The 20,142-nt window shown below is 42.7% G+C and overlaps 1 protein-coding gene across 1 annotated transcript; it reads right to left on the bottom strand.

Moving 5' to 3' along the window:
- Window positions 1-335: 335 nt before the first annotated feature.
- LOC105020007 (dipeptidyl peptidase 4) lies at window positions 336-12,993 on the bottom strand. The gene is made up of 25 exons (XM_010886632.3): window positions 12,344-12,993; window positions 12,103-12,190; window positions 10,996-11,088; window positions 9,923-10,014; window positions 9,678-9,752; window positions 9,395-9,447; window positions 9,077-9,149; window positions 8,661-8,781; window positions 8,296-8,450; window positions 6,512-6,609; window positions 6,287-6,422; window positions 6,106-6,144; window positions 5,907-6,008; window positions 5,676-5,800; window positions 5,435-5,559; window positions 4,847-4,897; window positions 4,636-4,734; window positions 4,468-4,537; window positions 3,655-3,849; window positions 2,829-2,883; window positions 2,592-2,691; window positions 2,448-2,506; window positions 1,677-1,749; window positions 1,359-1,432; window positions 336-1,257 (listed from the first exon to the last, which is right to left on the bottom strand). The coding sequence occupies exons 1-25, from the start codon at window positions 12,344-12,346 to the stop codon at window positions 1,165-1,167; spliced, it is 2,247 nt and encodes a 748-aa protein (XP_010884934.2). The 5' UTR covers window positions 12,347-12,993; the 3' UTR covers window positions 336-1,164.
- Window positions 12,994-20,142: the final 7,149 nt, after the last annotated feature.

The raw sequence follows: 20,142 nt of genomic DNA, 5'->3' as shown, positions 1-20,142 counted from the left end.
CATGTCTTCACCACTGTGCGTGTGTGTGCGTTATATTTACCGGTATCTGAGTGTTTGTGGATTTCATTTACTAAAGTAACATGGTGGATGGAAAATATGCAGTGATTTCCTTGTGAACACTCATCAAAGACAACCCAGTTTTTATTATTTGCCCCCTCTTCTCATTCACAGCCCTTAAATTACCGACATGAATGTGTTACTCAGTACCTGTGTGTGCGTTAATAATTTGACTTAAGGCCCGACCTTATGAATCATTTAATAATCATGTTAAGTTGTTAAAGCAGAAGTGGAGTACTTGTACACTGTTGAGCCCGTGCAGTAATGAATACACTGTCTAAATGTCACGTTTTATTAAAACAGCAAACGCACCAGTTGAGGGTGCAGTGGTACACATACATTCCCTATACAGGAACATAGCGTGTTTGTACATTTAAAAATATGAACAAACATCATGTGTTAACTTTCATTTACATCTTTCATAAATAGTACAGTGCAATGCAAGGTCTGTTGATGAGTATACGTTAGACATTCTCAGACAGGGTCCGTTTGAAATGTACCCTCATAAATTGCAGGAAAACTCGGCATGATGGCTCAATAGCATTGATGTAATTTGCTTTAAAAATAAGCGGACAGAAAGGAATGCTTGAAATGCATGTCTGTGTTCTGCCTCCTCATTAAGATTCACTGGAAAACTATAAATGAATTATTCATTAAGGGCAGCATGGTCATTCGTTTTGTTGGCATCAGGACAGGTTGGGTGTCCTTCATTTGGATTGAATCAGGACAGGTCGGATATCAATTGTTTGGATGGCATCAGGACAGGTTGGGGGTCATTCGTTTTGATGGAATCAGGACAGGCTGGGGGTCATTCGTTTGGATGGAATCAGGACAGGCTGGGGGTCATTCATTTGGATTGAATCAGGACAGGCTGGGGGTCATTCATTTGGATTGAATCAGGATAGGTTGGGGGTCATTCGTTTGGATTGAATAAGGACAGGTTGGGGGTCATTCGTTTTGATTCTATCAGGACAACTTGGGGGTCATTCGTTTGGTTTGAATCAGGACAGGTTGGGGGTCATTCGTTTGGATGACATCAGGACATGTCGCGGGTCTTCATTTTGATGGCTTCAGGACGAGGTTGGGGGATTCATCGTTGGGATGGCATCAAGCGAAACACTTCAGGAGAAAGTGACTCATGTGGGTGTAGACATGCTGATTGGCCGAGCCATCAAGACCATGATCCTTGTCTGTATACCACTAGAGTAAAGACACAGAAAGAACCACGTGTCATTTTAAAATTTAGGGGAGAAAAATTGTATATAAGAAATATAAAGCACTATAACCACTTCTGTGCTAACCATAGCATCGAAGTCGACTTGCTCCTCAACCAGGGCTTTGGAGATCTGAGCCGCTTGCTGGAAATGGACGTTGTCTAAAATAAAACAGAGTGAGAGCTAACAGCTTGGTTCAAAAGTGTACTCCCCATCATTGTTCTGGATTACACTTCATCGTATGGTCACAGAAGAAGGAGTGTACTACGCTGGCGTGCTTCACATTGTTAAAAACGCTCTCCAACTAATGGGTTTTACAAAGTCTAGCCTGTGGACATTGCATGGTTGTTAATTGCACACAAGGTGCATTTTTAAAAAAAAGCAAATTCCAGTAAGAAGCATCACCATCTGCTGTCCCATGGACCAGTAGGTACTGCACTGATTTGAAGTTCTTAGCTCTTGCTGTCACTGTAGAGTTCTGTAAAAAAAATCAAAATAAAAACATAAATGTTGTTGTTTCTGTCCAAAGTATGTTTGGATTATACAGGTCATAGTATAAAACAGTGTGAAATAGTGTGTATAATTTGCCGTAATCTGTACCTTCAGTAAGGATATGGGTCCTTTCACTTTCTCCACAATTTGCTGGGTTATAGACTACATTTATAAATATACAAATATACACACAATAGCCCATAATGACAAAGCAAAAGACGTAGTAGAAATGTGTGTGCCAATTGATAAAAAATATATATGTAATATGTACATTCAGACCCTTTAGTCAGTACTTTGTAGAACCGCCTTTGACAGAAATCACAGCTTTGAGTCTTGTCATGTGTCTCTACCAGTTTTGCACACCTGGATTAGAGCAGTTTCTCCCATTCTTCCTTGCAGATCATCTCAACCTCTGTCAGATTGGATGGATTGTGGCAGGGCAATTTTGAGTGTCATGGCAAAGGGTCTGAATACTTATGTACATGAGCTATTTCTGTCTTTTAAATCGGCGCAAATGTATAAAAATGTGTATTTTCTTTGTTATTATGGGTTATTGTGTGTATATTCATGACACAACCAATTCAATCGATTGTACATTATGTTTATTACACAACAAACGTGGAGAAAGGGGAAGGCCGTGAACACTTACTCCTGAAGGCACTGTAGTTAACACGGTAAACTTACGTTGTAGAATTCAGCATTTTCTGATGGTTGCTTCATGTAGCGTTCAGTGTAGATCGAGTCTGTAAAATTAGGGCAAATCTATGGGCATGTACAGAATAGAATTCCTATTATTATTTCAAATACATTCATACTAGACTTGTTTACCATAATACTCCCATTTCGAAACGGGGGCAACTGCCATTCCACATTTGAAAACTCCGCTCCCGGCTCCTAAAACCATCGACGTGACATAGCCACCATAAGACTGTAAAACACAACGCCCACAAACCATATTATCCGTGAATTCAGGTGAGATTAGATGAAATGGATGAACAGACGATTGTACACACTGCGCTGCTCCTCAGGTGACCGTTCCAACGAATTATGCATAACGAGACTTACCCAACCCCAAATAGCTATTCTTTCTTTGTCGATGAAGCCCATCTTAATGAACTCCCTGAAAGAGAAAGCGAACGGCTGTGAACCACCAATACAAACGCTAAATCGATTGAGTGTGAGCGCTGGGGGTTTGTAACGGAGCAGTAATGGTCGGTGGTAAATCTCCGGTCACCACCATCTTCAGGGTAACATCCCTGTCACTCTGACTGTAAATCACAGGGCGGTAATGATTCATTCCAGGTGACGTGTGACCGGCGATTTTATTAGCCTGAAGTCAGGACCTCTAAGAGTTCTAACCGACGTGTCAGCTCCGTTGTCACGCCAGACAGGACCTTCTTGGGTGAAAGTGGGGACGGCTGTAGCACATTAATGACCTTTCCGTCAGGCTTTTACACAGTCATCGATAAAACCCAAACCGTAAAGCTCTAGGAAATATCCATGTAGAATAGGCAGACATTTATTGTTTTATGTCATGTTATATAAAGGGGCAATCTGCAGTTGTATAATTTTCGCTACATACAAATTTCAGACATTTTTTTTTTTTTATTATTTTACGTACATGAAGAATACAACTTTTCAAGGCTTCGCAAGCTCAGTTCAACCGTCACTATCTCCTCAGATCCCAGGATATAAGCTTGTTTTGCAGATTTCTCCGCACAGTAAATGTACAACAAATACTCAATCTCAAAAAGATGGTCAAACAATTATTTTTAATATCTTGTGTGGTCCGTAGTGGCTCTGTCTAGAGTTTGTGGTCAGGTTACACCCCTTTGTCTACCACCAAAAAGAGGTCAGACATCCCCACAATTCAACCGTGGTGAAACCTTACCTTGCGGCCATAATCTGGTCTTCCACCTCATAGGTTCCCAGATGTCCATAGATTGAGTGCATTAACTTGTCACCTTGGAAACCACTGCCCCGTCCATCAAAGCTGGCGACGACGACCTTCTCTGTACTCGCGAGGTACACCGCCCAGTCCAGCCTAAACCGGTAGTCGGCTTTCTGACTGCAGGGCCCAGCGTAGCTACAACATGACGGCACAAAAAACACAAACGTTATGACTAGAGACCAGAGGTTTCCCTGGCCACGTTACTGTCTCATTAGGGAACACTGTGGACTTTAAACCGTAGGCCAAAGTTTTTCCTTTGCACCTACAACACACAGATCATGCAACCAAGGGTCCCTCCATGTCCCCCATGCAACCAAGGGTCCCCCCATGTGCCCCATGCAACCAAGGGTCCCCCCATGTCCCCCGGGTCCAGCACAGAAGCCCGGGCCGTCCGTCGTCCTAAATGCAGCCGTGACAGAATGCCACTGTCTGCCACCATCGAGTAACTCAAACTGGTCGTAAACCAGATTTGAACAGCAGATAAATCAACTCTTTGCTTCACAATGGGGACATGGCAGAGACGCATGCCTTATTATCAGTTAACATGTCCCCCTGTGTGTTCTTAGTGTTGTATTTTTCTGGGCCGATTAGGCTGTGTGTTGTGTTGCATATTTTTCTGACATACCATGCTGTGTTTTGATTTCTGTCTGGACAGTATGATGGGTTATTGATTCCTTGGTAGAGACAAATCCTAATATAATACTAAATGACTATGACTGAATGTGTCATCGGACGAAGCTGATAATGTCTTACACGTCAATGAGAAGTGGGTATTTCTTTGATTGGTCAAATCCTGGGGGCAAAGTCATCTGGTACCAAAGGCCTGCAAAAAACAGAAGCATCCATTGACAAGTCAAGTACAACATCTCCTTGGGCTGTCGAATGAACAAACTGTATTCCTTAACATTTCGAAAACCTTACTGAATTCCCCTTGCTTGATGAAGCTACGGCGCATGGTCGGCATTTGGATCTCGGACAGAATGCCTTCCAAACCCATGTTGTTTTCAAGAACTGTAAACTCTAAAAGGACAGATTAAACAAGAGCCACTGTTTCATCTGCCACTCCTTTGTCCAATGCTGATTTCTCCAACTCCAACCCATCTCGCACTAGTGTGAATGCAGAGGATCCTACCTGAGCCAACATCCTGGTTGTCCCAGAGAGTGTACCAAGGCAGACCAGGCCCTGTGTACATACAAACAACTATTTACAATAGAGCATGTACTGTATACTGTGTGACCTGGAATGACCGGTTCCAGTAGAAACTGTGTCAGCAGGAGTTTAGGCTGTCACAGCTATAGTCCTCTTGAGATTTGACTGCCCAGAAACTGATCTGTGTGTGTGTGTGTGTATTACAATATCTGTGATAACAACAACTCCACATTGGAATAGCACTAAATCTGGCAGTGCTATTTGAGGCTTGGGGTCAGGATTAGATTTAGGGTTAGGATTAAGGGTTTTGGGGTTATGGATAGAGTTAGGGCAGGGCTGCTCCCTCCTGGTCCTGGAGATCTACCGTCCGATGGGGGTTTTCTCTCCAACCCCAGTTGTGACTAACCCGACTTAGTTTTTCCATCCAGCTCGTTATTAGAATCAGGTGTGCAACTTTAGGGTTGGAGAACCTACAGAGTGGTAGCTCTCCAGGAACAGGATTGAGCAGGTTTATGTTTAAAAGTTATCAAGAGCTTAGTACAGCAACTGTGTGTGTGTGTGTGTGTGTACCGTAGCAGTCCATGCGAAAGAACGAAGCATTGTGGCTGAAGTAGGCCGAGTTGTATTGACACCTGTCCTCATCCACAGAACAGGTCAGACACTGAGGGACAGAGGGAGAGGCTCCAAGAGTGATCCTGAAACACACACACACACACACACACACTGACATGACTGTGGCTCAGTGAATCCAAGCAAATGAGAACTGTGTGTGCACTGCACGCCAAAGCGTGAACCCGAATCGACCTCTCACCGGTAAATGTTCCTCCCTCCTGGTCTATTACGAAACTGGTTACTGGAATAGTACATGGCATCATTGGTCGCCTTTAGAATGTCGATGACCTCCCAAGTCCCCGACGTGACAGCCGTGGCCGAGCCCTGGGAAGACCAGAGATGCACGCTTAAAATCCCATTCCACAGAGTGGGCGTGACCAGCGCTGTGCATGTCACTAAGAAAGCACTCGATGGACGACGTGCCACTTACTCCCGTTCTATGAAGCTGGTGAATGTGTTTATAGCCTTTGGAGTCGCTCTTCACAATGTACAAACGTTGGTCCGGTGTTAAGACTGGTCTGGAAGGGGAAAACTAGGAGACGAATGCGTTGTGTTCATTGACACCAACTGTCAGTTGGTAGGAGATGTTTTCATGGCCCTTGTTCGTATCGTTCATTCCCGGTACCTACCCGTCCGACCCAGCCGCTCTCGCTTGTGATGTCATGTTTCTGAAAGCAGCACAGAAAGGGCGTACTGTGAGCGGGGGGGTTAATTCCCGGCAAGTTGTGGGGACATCCTGAGGACAATGACCCGGTTCTCTGCGGGAGGAGGGTGTGGACGATGACGGTAAAAAGAGCTACAGTGACGTACCTCGACTGCGTTCTCAATCCAGCTGTTTCCGTCGAAGTCGTAGATCTGCAAGCGGACCTCCTTCTGGTTCCTCTTCTGCCACTGGACAGCAATTTGTTTGTCTGTCACCCAGGTGACTGTGGCCAAATAGTGGTCACTGGAGCCCCGAGAAAACAACGCCACTTCTGTCACACTCGTACATTCGCCACGGATTGTTCCGTTTAGAGTTAGAATGTTTTGCATTACCTTGCACCAATGGAACTTGGCACTCGAACCTCTGTGATGTTTGATGGTTTTTCTGTATCAACCACAAATAGCTTCACCAGTGGATTGGGAGTGCCAGGCTATTAAGGGGAAAAAATAGGTTATTTATGTACAGTATCTCACAAAAGTGAATACACCCCTCACATTTTTGCAAATATTTGATTATAACACTGAGGAAATGACACTTTGCTACAATGTAAAGTGGTGAGTGTACAGCTTGTATAAAAGTGTACATTTGCTGTCCCCCCAAAATAACTCAACACACAGCCATTAATGTCTAAACCGCTGGCAACAAAAGTGAGTACACCCCAAATTGGGCCCAATTAGCCATTTTCCCTCCCCGGTGTCATGTGACTCGTTAGTGTTACAAGGTCTCAGGTGTGAAGTATTCCAACATTATAACAACTCCAAACACACCTCCAAAACGACCACTGCCTTGCTAAAGAAGCTGAGGGTAAAGGTGATGGACTGGCCAAGCATGTCTCCAGACCTAAACCCTATTGCGCATTTGTGGGTCATCCTCAAACGGAAGGTGGAGGAGCGCAAGGACTCTAACATCCACCAGCTCTGTGATGTCGTCATGGAGGAGTGGAAGAGGACTCCAGTGGCAACCTGTGATGCTCTGGTTAACTCCATGCCCAAGAGGGATAAGGCAGTGCTGGAAAATAATAGTGGCCACACAAAATATTGACACTTTGGGCCCAATTTGGACATTTTCACTTAGGGGTGTACTCACTTTTGTTGCCAGTAGTTTAGACAATTAATGGCTGTGTGTTTTGTTATTTTGAGGGGACAGCAGATGTACACTGTTATACAAGCTGTACACTCATTAATTTACATTGTAGCAAAGTTTTATTTCTTCAGTGTTGTCACATGAAAAGATATATTCAAATATTTACAAAGATGTGAGGGGTGTACTCACTTTTGTGTGATACTGTATATGTGTATATACATACATACATATACAGTATATATATATATATATATATATATATATGTATTTATAGAAATGCAAACTATGTTTTATGAAATGAAAACAGTTTAAATGAAACATACAGGTGTGTTGTTTACATTAAATCACATCTTTAAACTGCTAGTGTGTATGTCTTTTTTATATAATAGACAGTATCAATGCATCAATATGTGACAGTAAATAGAGTATATAATATTAAACCAGTGACCAAACTTGGGAAATCACAGACCAATATAATTTTATTGGGACAGCTTAGACCTGAAAGTACACTGATAAAGCAACATGCTTTTAGCTCAGAAGCTGTGTGGTTCAGAGTCCAGCTCACCAAATTGCCTGTTGTTACCTGGTGTTTTTTTTGTGTGTAACTTCTTTCTAGTGTTGATTCAGGTGTTAAATGAACATTAAGAACCCCAGTGTTGTTACCAATAACCTGTGTTTAGTGTAAGAGTGTAGAGAGTAAAACGTTCCCTTCAAAATCCCACCTATTGTGTTCGTATTTCCCAGCATGCTCTAACTCCAGGTAGATGTTTCTCCGGTTGTTCAGATTTAACTGATCCAATTGATCCACTTCGGTGTCAACTATATACTCTTCCTGATGTTAAGAATTGAGAGGCTCAATCAACTGACAACCTCCGTTAGCTGTTACATTCACCTGACCTGCACTAGGGCCTCGATAAGAGAAGGAAATCCCTGCTGACACTACCACCCCCCACCCCAGGCAATCCTTTGCCAAAATGCATTGCCCCGCGGATGCTCCTTTGGTAACTGCGCCACATGGAAGGTGTGATCTTACCTTGGGATAAGGAATGACGACAGTGCTGGGATACTGTCCCTCCCCGTACCATGAATACTCAATAGAGTGGACCAGAGTGTCATTAAATTCAGCATAGGCCAAATACCTCCCTCCTGGTGACCACCACATTGCCATATTAGAAGAGAACATCTCCTCTAAAAACACAAAAACAAAACAGGAAATAAAACAACAGAAACTTTTACAGCCTGCGTCGATTCAAACGTTCAGACTTCTGTATCGTCAAAAGTGACGTTCGCTTATGTTATTATCGACGAAATGGAAAAATCTACGTCGCCGTGATGCCTGACTGCTCGTTATTTGAGGGCATAAAACAGCGGCCATCTTGAACGGCATGTGTAGCTCACCCTCATAAACCCAGTCTGGGATGCCATTTAGGATACGGTTGTGTGTTCCACTGAAGGTCACCTGTACGGCCTGGGCATTAGGGCCAGTCTTTAAATAGACGTTGTTCTCAAAAACAAAGGCCTGCGAGAGGGACAGAAGAAGTGACACGACTCACTTTGACCCAGGCATCTATTTGAGACGACCAACAGATACATACACAAACACAGCACATTAACAACAGACAACTGTCATGTCTTGTTGAAGTATGAGAGGAAACAGAGACTGAAATACATCAACAACGGTATATGACGGAGACCTACTTCCTGGGTTGGTCCTGGTGATGAATAACTCAGAGTCACATCCCATTCATTACAGTGTAATGTGAAAACATAGTATAACAACAGAACAATTTCTCTGAAGTGTCCTGAAAACCTACCATTTTGTTTCCTGTTGGAGCCCATAAAAACAATTGGACTTGATGAGGAATATCCGTTGGGCTTATAAACATCCTAGATATTAATGAAAAGTAACAGTATTAAGTGCTGTAACAAAAACTCAACGTAATCACTTCCCTAAAAAACATTTGCAGTGATATTATGGCCTTCTTCAGTTCCTCTATCGGTTCAGTATTGTTTACAATTTCCTGCACAGGTTCCATAAATAAAATACAATAACCGCTAGCTTCTCTACACTGTATCTGTAATTGTCTAAATTAAAGAAATATTGAAAATGTGTACAATAAAAAAGAACTTACGAGCCAGACATATCGTAGAGAGAATATGAAGCTGTGAATGAGTGTCTCCATATCTGTTCAAACAAAGGAAAATATAAAGGAAATATAGTGGAATCAAAACTTTTTTGCACCCATATATTACGAACAATCAATTGAATTGAATAACTCAAATTCTTTATTATCCCAGAGAGGCAATAATCTTTGACATGTAAGTCGATCTGCAACAACCATACCCCAGTCCCATACTGTACCAACTTCACAGCAAGATAGTACCATCCAATCATCATATACCAAAGTACACTACCTTGGTCCAATTGCTCTGGAAAGCAACATACTTTCGATCTGCAGACACTAAGTAATCAGAGGCAGCCACTTGAGCCTGTGAAAGAAAAAAAAAAAGCTGATTTAAATGACACACTCTTATTTCTGCGACCGTACTCACTTCCAAATATGCATGGACAGACGCAGGGACAAACACACACACATGCGCACACGCACACAATCACACACACAGACACACAAAGACAACAATGAGACACAGTGTCTTACAAATGTAATGGCGCTCAGAAATTCTGTGTTGTTTTTTGCAATCAGGTTGTACAGGAAGACAGAGCCATCTTCTCTGTGCAGATACTCATGGTCTATGGCGAGGGGAAGAGAAGACAGAAGTCTGAAATGAAACCAACCAGCTGAAGCTGAAACATTACCACTGTGCCACGGTGGATTCAGTTAAACCCATTTTTGCCAGTCTTAACTTGTTGGTAAACGAGGACTGGGGAGGGGTGAGAAGTCCTAGGAATGGATCAGTAATGACTACCTTGTCCGTTACTCAGGAATGTAGAGGGGAGACGGTTCTGTGTTGCCCTGTTGATAGTTCAGCCTTGAGTAATTGATGGATTTGTCCTGGAGCCAATCTCCTTGTGAGTAAGGTTAATGAGTGCTGTTAATGGAGAAGAAATCTTCCCTAGGGGCCCATTGTTCAGTCCTAGATGTATCTCCTCTCTTGTGCCTATAAAACCAGGTCTGTGTCTCCTCTCCAGGTAACCTGGCTCTGCTATTGGGTTTCTACTATAGCTTCCACGCATTGCTTGTAAACTGAATGAGTTCAACCCCTTGGTTTCTGTATTCCTCACATTCTGGGGTAATTTTCACACTACTCAAGATGGACTAGAACTGGCGACTTAATAAGAATCCAACATATTTAATTTACCTAGATATATATCATTCAGGCCAATTATGTTTATATATATATAAAACATACATATATATATATATAAAACATACATATATATATATATATATATATATATATAACATACATATACATATACATACATACATATATATATATATATATATATATATATATATATATATATATATATATATATATATATATATATATATATATATATATATACACACACACACACAATATATATATATATATATATAAATACTAGGAAAGCTGTTGCTGGTTTGTAACCAAACATCCATCTCTCTAGGATTGTGAAATCTATCTCAGGCACATGCTTACTGATTGGATGGAAACATGACAGCCACCCCCCAATTTACCATATCCTTACCTGTATTCCATTGATTAGGATTTTAGAGTGTTTTACCTGAGATCCAGCGCATGTTGTACGACCTGGCCTTGATGGAACTATTGAAGACATCGTTGATAGTGAACGTTCTCTTTGCATTCACCTTTTCCTCTAAAAGATGGGGTTCAAAATGAGCTGACTCTACAGTTACTGTAGAGTGACAAAGACAAAAGGTCTTGACACAATACACTGCATTTAGACATGCTCATAAAACAGATCTGGATTGAAAGGTATATACGTTTCAATGAGGGCTGTTAGGTGTCATGTAGATTAAAATACTAAATTAAGTTGTTCTGGATATCAGGACTACAGAGGTAAAGTTTTATACTGGATACTTGGTGAATATTGTTTTTCCTTATAAATAGCTACCAAGCTAAGCCTTCCACGAGTCTGACAATTTTCCACACTTTTGTCTAGGATATTTTCTCCTTGGTGTTGTCAGTCCTAATAACTTTTGAAAAGAGAGAACTGAATGGCCACCGAATGTCCTGCATAAAACGAACTTTACCATTCTCATTTTATTATAGAGCCTTAATCTATGAAGCACAGCAATAAACGTACTGCCCAAAGAAGGTCAGTTGGACCGTTGTAACTGTCAAATATAATCAGCTGGTATACATCCGGTATATCTTTGGACATGGTCCAGCGTGTATAAAGCAAGAACGACATGAGCATGCGTTATGTTAAAGCATTAAGATGCCGTCTTGAATTTTAGCGAGTATATATATTTTTTTAATCCCACTGTGAGCTAGATGTATGATACATTGTATGTGTTTTTAAGTAGATTCATTGTCATAGCTCAGGAAGCCATTACATTCCCAATTTGAACGCGAGTGCCTTTGATGTCACGGGGTAGGCTACTTTCCGAACATTCATGATAGTATACCGTTTTAGATACTTATTTTGGCTTGACTGTAAGACTTAACAACATGTGGCCAAAAATCCCGGAATCCATCTTAAAGCAGTCAGTGTTAAGATCGTATGCAATGTTCTTACAGTGATACCATTATTCTTTGAAATACATTAATGTAATGTTCTATTGCAGTAAGAAAATGTATTCATATACTGTACACAGTATATTACAGTGCTACAACTGAAAGGATAATTGAAATTGGAACCACTTACCATTCAGATATATAGCTGTGGGCACTGCTATCAAGGTGATGACAACCGCGAACCCCAATACAACCAACACCACTCTGCCTATGCCATTCTGTCAAAGGTGATTATAAAGACCGAAAAGTTATGAAGTAATCTAGGGCTAGCTACAGTTGTTTGATATATATGCGACAGTTATTCCTCAACGTGATGTTATTTTTCATTAATAAAATATGGTTGTCAGTTCTGAAGTCTGTAGGCTACTAACCATCCTGTCGACGAAAGTGCTCAATCCGTTTTTTGCCCTTCAAAATCCCATTGACAAAAAACAAGTTACTTTACTCGACTGTTGGACTGTAGGTCGAAATGTTCCAAAAGGTTCTGCGCAACGGAATGTCCGTTAAATATTATCTCAACGTCGATTATAAAGATGGGGCAACACAATTACTTCAGAGTAAAGTTCGTAAAGTTTCAACGGTTCTGTTTTTTTCGACCTCCACTAAAGTTTATCCTATGCTACTACCGGCTATCGGATTGTACTTTGCATTCATGCGGAAGACAACTTTCACCATATCGTCTTGAGACCGTTACATTTGTTTCCAGAACCAGGACAGACCTGGGCAACATTGAGACAATTGGCATCACATGTTCTCTTCTATTTTCTATTTACTGAAATGTATAATTCCATTTAAATCAGAATTTAACGTTTTGTCCTTCTTGAAAGATATTTGTATATCATTATGGTGCTATAATTTATTCTTGAGTCATTCATAAATGTCATCAATAAGCAGATGTTTCATGTCTCACTGCATTCCTGTTCACAGCTGCATTCGATTAAACTTCTGACTCCGTTGAGCTACACGTGCGTATTGTGCTTTAGGTCCGGAGTGGTGTGGCGAAAAAAGGTCGTAGGCTACATGTTCCGGATATGGTAACCAAACCAGGTATTACTCCGGACCTAAAACGACATATGGGCAATTAGTTTGAGCGGATACTAACCCACGGCGTAGCGCTAGGCTTCATCATACGCACAGACCGCTGATCCATATATAGTGTTAGGCAATGTATAATCATTAATCTAGTTGACAGATATTGGTTATTTCATAGTTTCGATGTCTTCACTATTGTATCTATATTGTTCTACAATTTGGAAAACAGTAAAAATAAAGAATAACCTTGAATTAGTTGGTGTTCAAACTTTAAGTGTACTTTATATCTATATCGACTGATTGGTTATATCGATTGGTTTACCAAGGCTAGAGGTCAGATCAGACTGAAGAAGAATATTTTTTCTATGCAAGAAAATTTCAGAATGCTAATGTTTTGATACATCGTACAATTCTTGGTTGGATCTTCCCGGTGTTTTTCGTTATCAAGCTTGCTAAATGGTTTCCTGTCGAAAGTGGAGAGCGCTCATCATTGTGCTTTGTGTGTTGTAGGTGGTTGCGCACAATTCGTGAACACACCCTCAGGGCGCCTGAAGCAGACCCCAACTAGAAGGGCTTCCTATTGTGTTCAAATCTTGATATTCGTAATAGCACTCCTTAACGCATTACTTATGTTTTATTAAACTAAATCAAAAGTGGGGTAACTGGCCGGGAAGTGAAGTGACAAATGCTTGGTCAAAGGTTATCACCATTATACTCCTGGCCATGTAAATATGTTTACAGACATATTAATGAACTTCCTCCTTAGTTTCAGGACAGGTTCTTGCCTGTAACCATTGATGTGTGAAAGCAAATATTTGAGAACCAATATTAATGTACGGACACACTTTAATTTTTTTATTGGTGGCTTTCCTATGATAACATGAACTTTGGAATTTTTTTGTTTTGTCACTGTAAAATGCAAGTCAACAATGGTGGGGGATTGACTCAAAGCTTTAAAAAAATTACATTTACATAATTCAGCAGATGCTATTATCTAGAGCAACTTAGAGTGCATTCATTTTTGTTCCCTTCCATCCTGATTCTGTTGGGCACTGAACAAATCCCCTTGGCGTTGCAAGCACCATGTGGTTGTAACCTAACTACATATTCTCTGACGATATACTCTACGCCTTACTTTTAAAGTCTACCACAAAGCCCCCCCTCTCGCCCAGAAGGATATATCTGTCCAAGGATTTTGACTTGACTGATTTTGGTCCCATCTGCTTTTTCCATGACTCACCATTGTGATGTCATTGTGATGTCATTGTGATGTCAGGGGCCCAGCTTGTGAATGTATGCTTGGATGTTACTGAGTGATTCGAACATTTTCTTTACATCACTGGTCTGACATTTTCTATACATCACTGATCTGACATTTTCTATACATCACTGGTCTGAACATGCCACTGGCTCCCTCTGCATGTTAGCTCATTTATTATCTCAAAAACCTTGTTCTGTAAGGCTACAGAAATAGGTAGTAGCTTTTGCTTCAACAGACAGACAGATGATTGAAAACACTTAGCAAGGGATAACCGATTTCGGTGGCCTACGTTGGTCCAGCAGTCCAAGCTGCGGTTCCTGGTGCCCATGCACTGCTGCAGCCTGGGTTTGAATCCAGCTCACTGCCCTCGCAGCAAGAACTCTCCTCTATCTTTGCCGACTTTCCTTACCAACATATAGAATGCAAAATGCCTGAATGTATACATCTTATATCATTCATATACTGAAATATGTTCATTGAGAGAGAGAAAGAGAGAGAGACTACTTAGTAAGTAGCTTGGCGAGGAAGTATACAAAGCTAAAAAAGCCCAATAACAAGTGGAAGGGTCACTGATGAGTCCATAAATGATGAGCACTGGAAGATAACGACTAAAAGCCTGTTAAAAGCTTAACAAATATCGGTTTCTCCCTTTATTGACCCGAGTACTAGCAACCTATCCTGCTGTAGCTCTCTCAGACCGGACATCCTAACAAATAGACCAACCTATTTCTGGTAATGCAGTATAATGTAAGGAGCATTACAGGGTGGATCTTTCCATTTATCTACCCTGTGATTTACGGTAAGGGCTAATGAAATTGTTTGCAGGTGTCACTTTGAACACGTTTTAGGTTTTATTGGAGTTTGTGGAATTGGACCGACCGAGATGAGGAGATTCCGGAGTAAATGGAGCATTATGTGGCAACACCAAACCATAAGGCAAAGGTTGATAGTGATGCCAATCATTTTCTCTGGCTGCTCTCCTTGGTTTGCGCTACACATGGTCTCGGTTTCCTCCAACCTCCTCTGTGTTTAACGACAGAAAAACTGTAGCATTCGAAGGAACATTGTAATAGCTTATCAGTTAGCTGTTGTTTTCTGTTCAGCTGTTAGAAAACAAAGCCAGGAATAAAGAAAAAACATAACCGTTACGACAGACAGAAGGTTGTAAAATGTGTAATGGAGGTGTCTTGAGTCTCATCAATGTCTAACCACTGCGGACTGGTTGTTTGATCATTGGCATTCCTCTCATTGTTCTGGTCAGCATTTGGCTTTAACAGAATGTTTATCTTATCTTGTTTTTGAATCACACTCAAGGGCAGTTCTGTCTCTACAGTCCCTGGGGTGTTCATTACAATAATTACGTTTTTGTCTGGAGACTGAAAATAAGTTACACAAGTTAGTTTGGCTGGAATTTGACACCAGTCCTTTGGTATGCCATAGTTTTCGAAATTGTTACATTAGGCTTTTATACACAACTCTGACAAAGCCCTACAATGCCTTCTGTCTTTGTTTAATATAGCGCAGTCTAACACTGACAACTGTGTTTAGCAGCTGTTTCAGGATATGACATCACTGTAACATGTAGTCAGTCAGTCTTTTCCTATCCACACTCCAAACAGATATTATCACTTTGGCACATTGTTTCAAGCATGTTTTTGGCAGCTTTAAATGATCCAACGGAATTCCAAGACTATTTATGCTGTTTATTTTAATCACAGCTTTAATTATACATAATTTTATTATACATATTGAATAATTTTCTTTAAACAAACACAATATAACTGTTTAAAGAGTTGGACAGTAGAATTACATACTGAATCTGTTCAACTTCTCTATAGCATATCATCCCGATACTAGAAAAAATGCTTTCTCAAATACTCAAATGAAAACATCAAAACAAATGAATACATCATAAAAAAATAAAATTAAAGATTAAAATGGGATAAAAACATAGGAAGCTATAAGGCTAAATAATGTGGTTAAGTTTAAGTGCTCAGTCATAGGCACGTGAGAAGAGAAGTGTTTTTAACCTGGATTGAAAAATGTATATCTTCTAGTTTATTCCAGTTGTGTACAGCATAAGTGCTAAACGCATCTTCTCCATGTTTAGTTTGGACTCTGGGCTCTACTAGCTGACCTGTGTTCATGGATCTAAGAGCCCTGCTCGATTTATATTTTTCAAACATATCAGAAATGTATTCGGGTCATAAACCATTCAGAGATTTATTAACTAAAAGCACCACATCTATTCTGTAACTGACAGGAAGCCATTGCAAAGATTTAAGAATTGGTGTGATGTGCTCTGTTCTCTTGGTCCTGGTTAACATTCTAGGAGCAGCATTCTGAATGAGCTGCAGTTGTTTTACAATCTTTTTCGGGAGTCCAGTTAAGAGGCCATTACAGTAGTCAACCCTACTAGAGATAAAAGCATGGATGAGCTTCTCTTGGTCTTTTTGGGACATCACGCCTTTGATTCTGGCTATATTTTTTAGATTATATAATGCTGTTTTGGTGACCGCTTTGATATGACTGTTAAATGTGAGGTCTGAGTCTATCAGAACACCAAGATTACGCACTTGATCCCTGTTGATCGCACTTGTTCTTTAACTTTTGTTAATCTCCATAAGTTTTATCTTAGTTTAATTGTAGACGATTTTGGTTCATCCAGGTATTTATGTGTTCTATACAGTTACACAGAGAGTCTATTGAGCTGTTGTCATATGGTTCGAGTGCCATATATATTTGAGTATCATCGGCATATAGCTATGGTAGTTAATGTTGTTGTTCTGTAGAAACAACGTGGGCAACGACAGTGACACCTGGAGGGGCGTGATTGTGAGGAACGGCCCCCCTGATCTGAACCCGAGTGGTGTTCAGTTATTGGACTTCTGTGCTAGTCACAGTCACACCATGTTCAAGCATAAGGGTGTCCATCAGTGCACGTGGCACCAGGACACCCTAGGCTGCAGGTCGATGATCAACTTTGTTGTCGTCTCATCTGACCTGCGGTCGTATGTCTTGGACACTCGGGTGAAGAGAGGGGCGGAGCTGTCAACTGATCACCACCTGGTGGTGAGTTGGATCCGATGGCGGGGGAGGAAGCTGGACAGACTCGGCAGGCCCAAGCGTGCTGTAAGGGTCTGCTGGGAACGTCTGGCCGAGTCTCCTGTCAGAGAGATCTTTAACTCCCACCTCCGGTAGAGCTTTGACTGGATCCCGAGGAAGGCTGGAGATATTGAGTCCGAGTGGACCATGTTCTCCACCGCCATTGTCGAAGCGGCCGCTCTGAGCTGTGGCCGTAAGGTCTCCGGTGCCTGTCGAGGCGGCAATCCCCGATTGGTGGACACCGGAAGTAAGGGATGCCGTCAAGCTGAAGAAGGAGTCCTAACAGGCCTGGTTGGCTTGTGGGACTCCTGACGCAGCTGACGGGTACCGACAGGCCAAGCGGGCTGCAGCCCGGGTGGTTGTGGAGGCAAAAACTCGGGCCTGGGAGGAGTTCGGTGAGGCCATGGAGAAGGACTATCGGCTGGCCTCGAAGAGATTCTGGCAAACCATCCGGCGCCTCAGGAGAGGGAAACAGTGCCCTACCAACGCTGTTTACAGTAGAGGTGGGCAGCTGTTGACCTCAACTGAGGATGTCGTCGGGCGGTGGAAGGAGTACTTCGAGGATCTCCTCAATCCCGCTGTCACTTCTTCCATTGAGGAAGCAGAGGATGAGGGCTCAGAGGTGGACTCGTCCATCACCCGGGCTGAAGTCACTGAGGTGGTCAAGAAACTCCTCGGTGGCAAGGCACCGGGGGTGGATGAGATCCGCCCTGAGTACCTCAAGTCTCTGGATGTTGTGGGGCTGTCTTGGTTGACACACCTGTGCAACATCGCATGGCGGTCGGGGACAGTGCCTCTGGGATGGCAGACCGGGGTGGTGGTCCCTCTTTTTAAGAAGGGGGACCGGAGGGTGTGTTCCAACTATAGGGGGATCACACTTCTCAGCCTCCCCGGGAAAGTCTATGCCAGGGTTCTGGAGAGGAGAATACGGCCGATAGTAGAACCTCGTATTCAGGAGGAACAGTGTGGTTTTCGTCCGGGCCGTGGAACACTGGACCAGCTCTATACCCTCTACGGGGTGTTGGAGGGTTCATGGGAGTTTGTCCAACCAATCCACATGTGTTTTGTGGATTTGGAGAAGGCATTCGACTGTGTCCCTCGCGGCATCTTGTGGAGGGTGCTTGGGGAATATGGGGTCCTGGGTCCTTTGCTAAGGGCTGTCAGGTCCCTGTACAACTGAAGCAGGAGCTTGGTCTGCATTGCCGGCAGTAAGTCAGACTTGTTCCCAGTGCATGTTGGACTCCGGCAGGGCTGCCCTTTGTCACCGGTTCTGTTCGTAATTTTTATGGACAGAATTTCTAGGCGCAGCCAGGGGCCGGAGGGTGTCAGGTTTGGGGACCACACAATTTCGTCTCTGCTCTTTGCAGATGATGTTGTCGTGTTGGCCCCTTCTAACCAGGACCTTCAGCATGCGCTGCGACGGTTTGCAGCCGAGTGTGAAGCGGTGGGGATGAAAATCAGTACCTCCAAATCCGAGGCCATGGTCCACAGTCGGAAAAGGGTGGCTTGCCCACTTCAGGTTGGTGGAGAGTGCCTGCCTCAAGTGGAGGAGTTTAAGTATCTAGGGGTCTTGTTCACGAGTGAGGGAAGGATGGAATGGGAGATTGACAGACGGATCGGTGCAGCTTCTGCAGTAATGCAGTCGATGTATCGGTCTGTCGTGGTGAAGAAAGAGCTGAGCCGCAAGGCGAAGCTCTCGATTTACCAGTCAATCTATGTTCCTACTCTCACCTATGGTCATGAGCTTTGGGTCATGACCGAAAGGACAAGATCCCGGATACAGGCGGCCGAAATGAGCTTTCTCCGCAGGGTGGCTGGGCGATCCCTTAGAGATAGGGTGAGAAGCTCGGTCACCCGGGAGGAGCTCAGAGTAGAGCCGCTGCTCCTCCACATCGAGAGGGGTCAGCTGAGGTGGCTTGGGCATCTTTTTCGGATGCCTCCGGAACGCCTTCCTGGGAAGGTGTTCCGGTCCCGTCCCACCGGGAGGAGACCCCGGGGAAGACCTAGGACACGCTGGAGGGACTATGTCTCCCGGCTGGCCTGGGAACGCCTTGGTGTCCCCCCGGAAGAGCTAGAGGAGGTGTCTGGGGAGAGGGAAGTCTGGGCATCCCTGCTTAGACTGCTGCCCCCGCGACCCGGCCCTGGATAAGCGGAAGAAGATGGTATGGTATGGTATGGTTTTGTAGAATTTGGCCCAGAGGTAGCATATAGAGATTGAACAGAAGCGGTCCAAGAACTGATCCCTGTGGAACTCCGCATGTCATAGCCACCCTATCAGATTCATAATTACCAATGGTGACAAAGTAACTTCGGCCATCTAGATAAGATCTGAACCAATCAAGGACTGTCCCGAAGAGTCCTACCCCATTTTCCAGCCGATCTATAAGTGTTCTATGATCTACAGTGTCAAATACTGCACTGAGATCTAATATAACCAAAGCTGTTATTTTATCAGAATCAGTATTCAGCCATATATCATAAAAAATCAGGGCTGTTTCAGTACTGTGGTGAGGTCGGAAACCTGACTGAAATTTGTCTAAGAGACCGCTTGAGGTCACAAAATTGCTGAGTTGATTGAAGACAACCTTTTCAATGAACTTGGCTATAAAAGGGAGATTTGATACAGGTCTATAGTTTTTCATTATAGATACATCCTGTGTTCTCTGTTTTAATAGGGGCTTAATGGCAGCTGTTTTTAGAAACGTTGGGAAAATGCCTGATTGCAGAGAGCTATTAACTATTTGCTGTTTCATAGCAGTTTCTTTGTCTCTT

The sequence above is a fragment of the Esox lucius genome, chromosome 22, assembly GCF_011004845.1.
Source record: "Esox lucius isolate fEsoLuc1 chromosome 22, fEsoLuc1.pri, whole genome shotgun sequence".
NCBI lineage: Eukaryota > Metazoa > Chordata > Actinopteri > Esociformes > Esocidae > Esox > Esox lucius.
The sequence above is the reverse complement of the archived record's forward strand: the minus strand, read 5'-3'. Positions and strand labels throughout refer to the sequence as shown.

Excerpts from the sequence above, each read along its gene's own strand:
- LOC105020007 (XM_010886632.3), bottom strand. Across the intron at positions 2,507-2,591 it reads TTCGAAATGGGAGTATTATG|ACTCGATCTACACTGAACGC; the intron begins GTAAACAAGTCT and ends CTAATTTTACAG. Across the intron at positions 1,433-1,676 it reads GGTCCATGGGACAGCAGATG|ACAACGTCCATTTCCAGCAA; the intron begins GTGATGCTTCTT and ends GTTTTATTTTAG.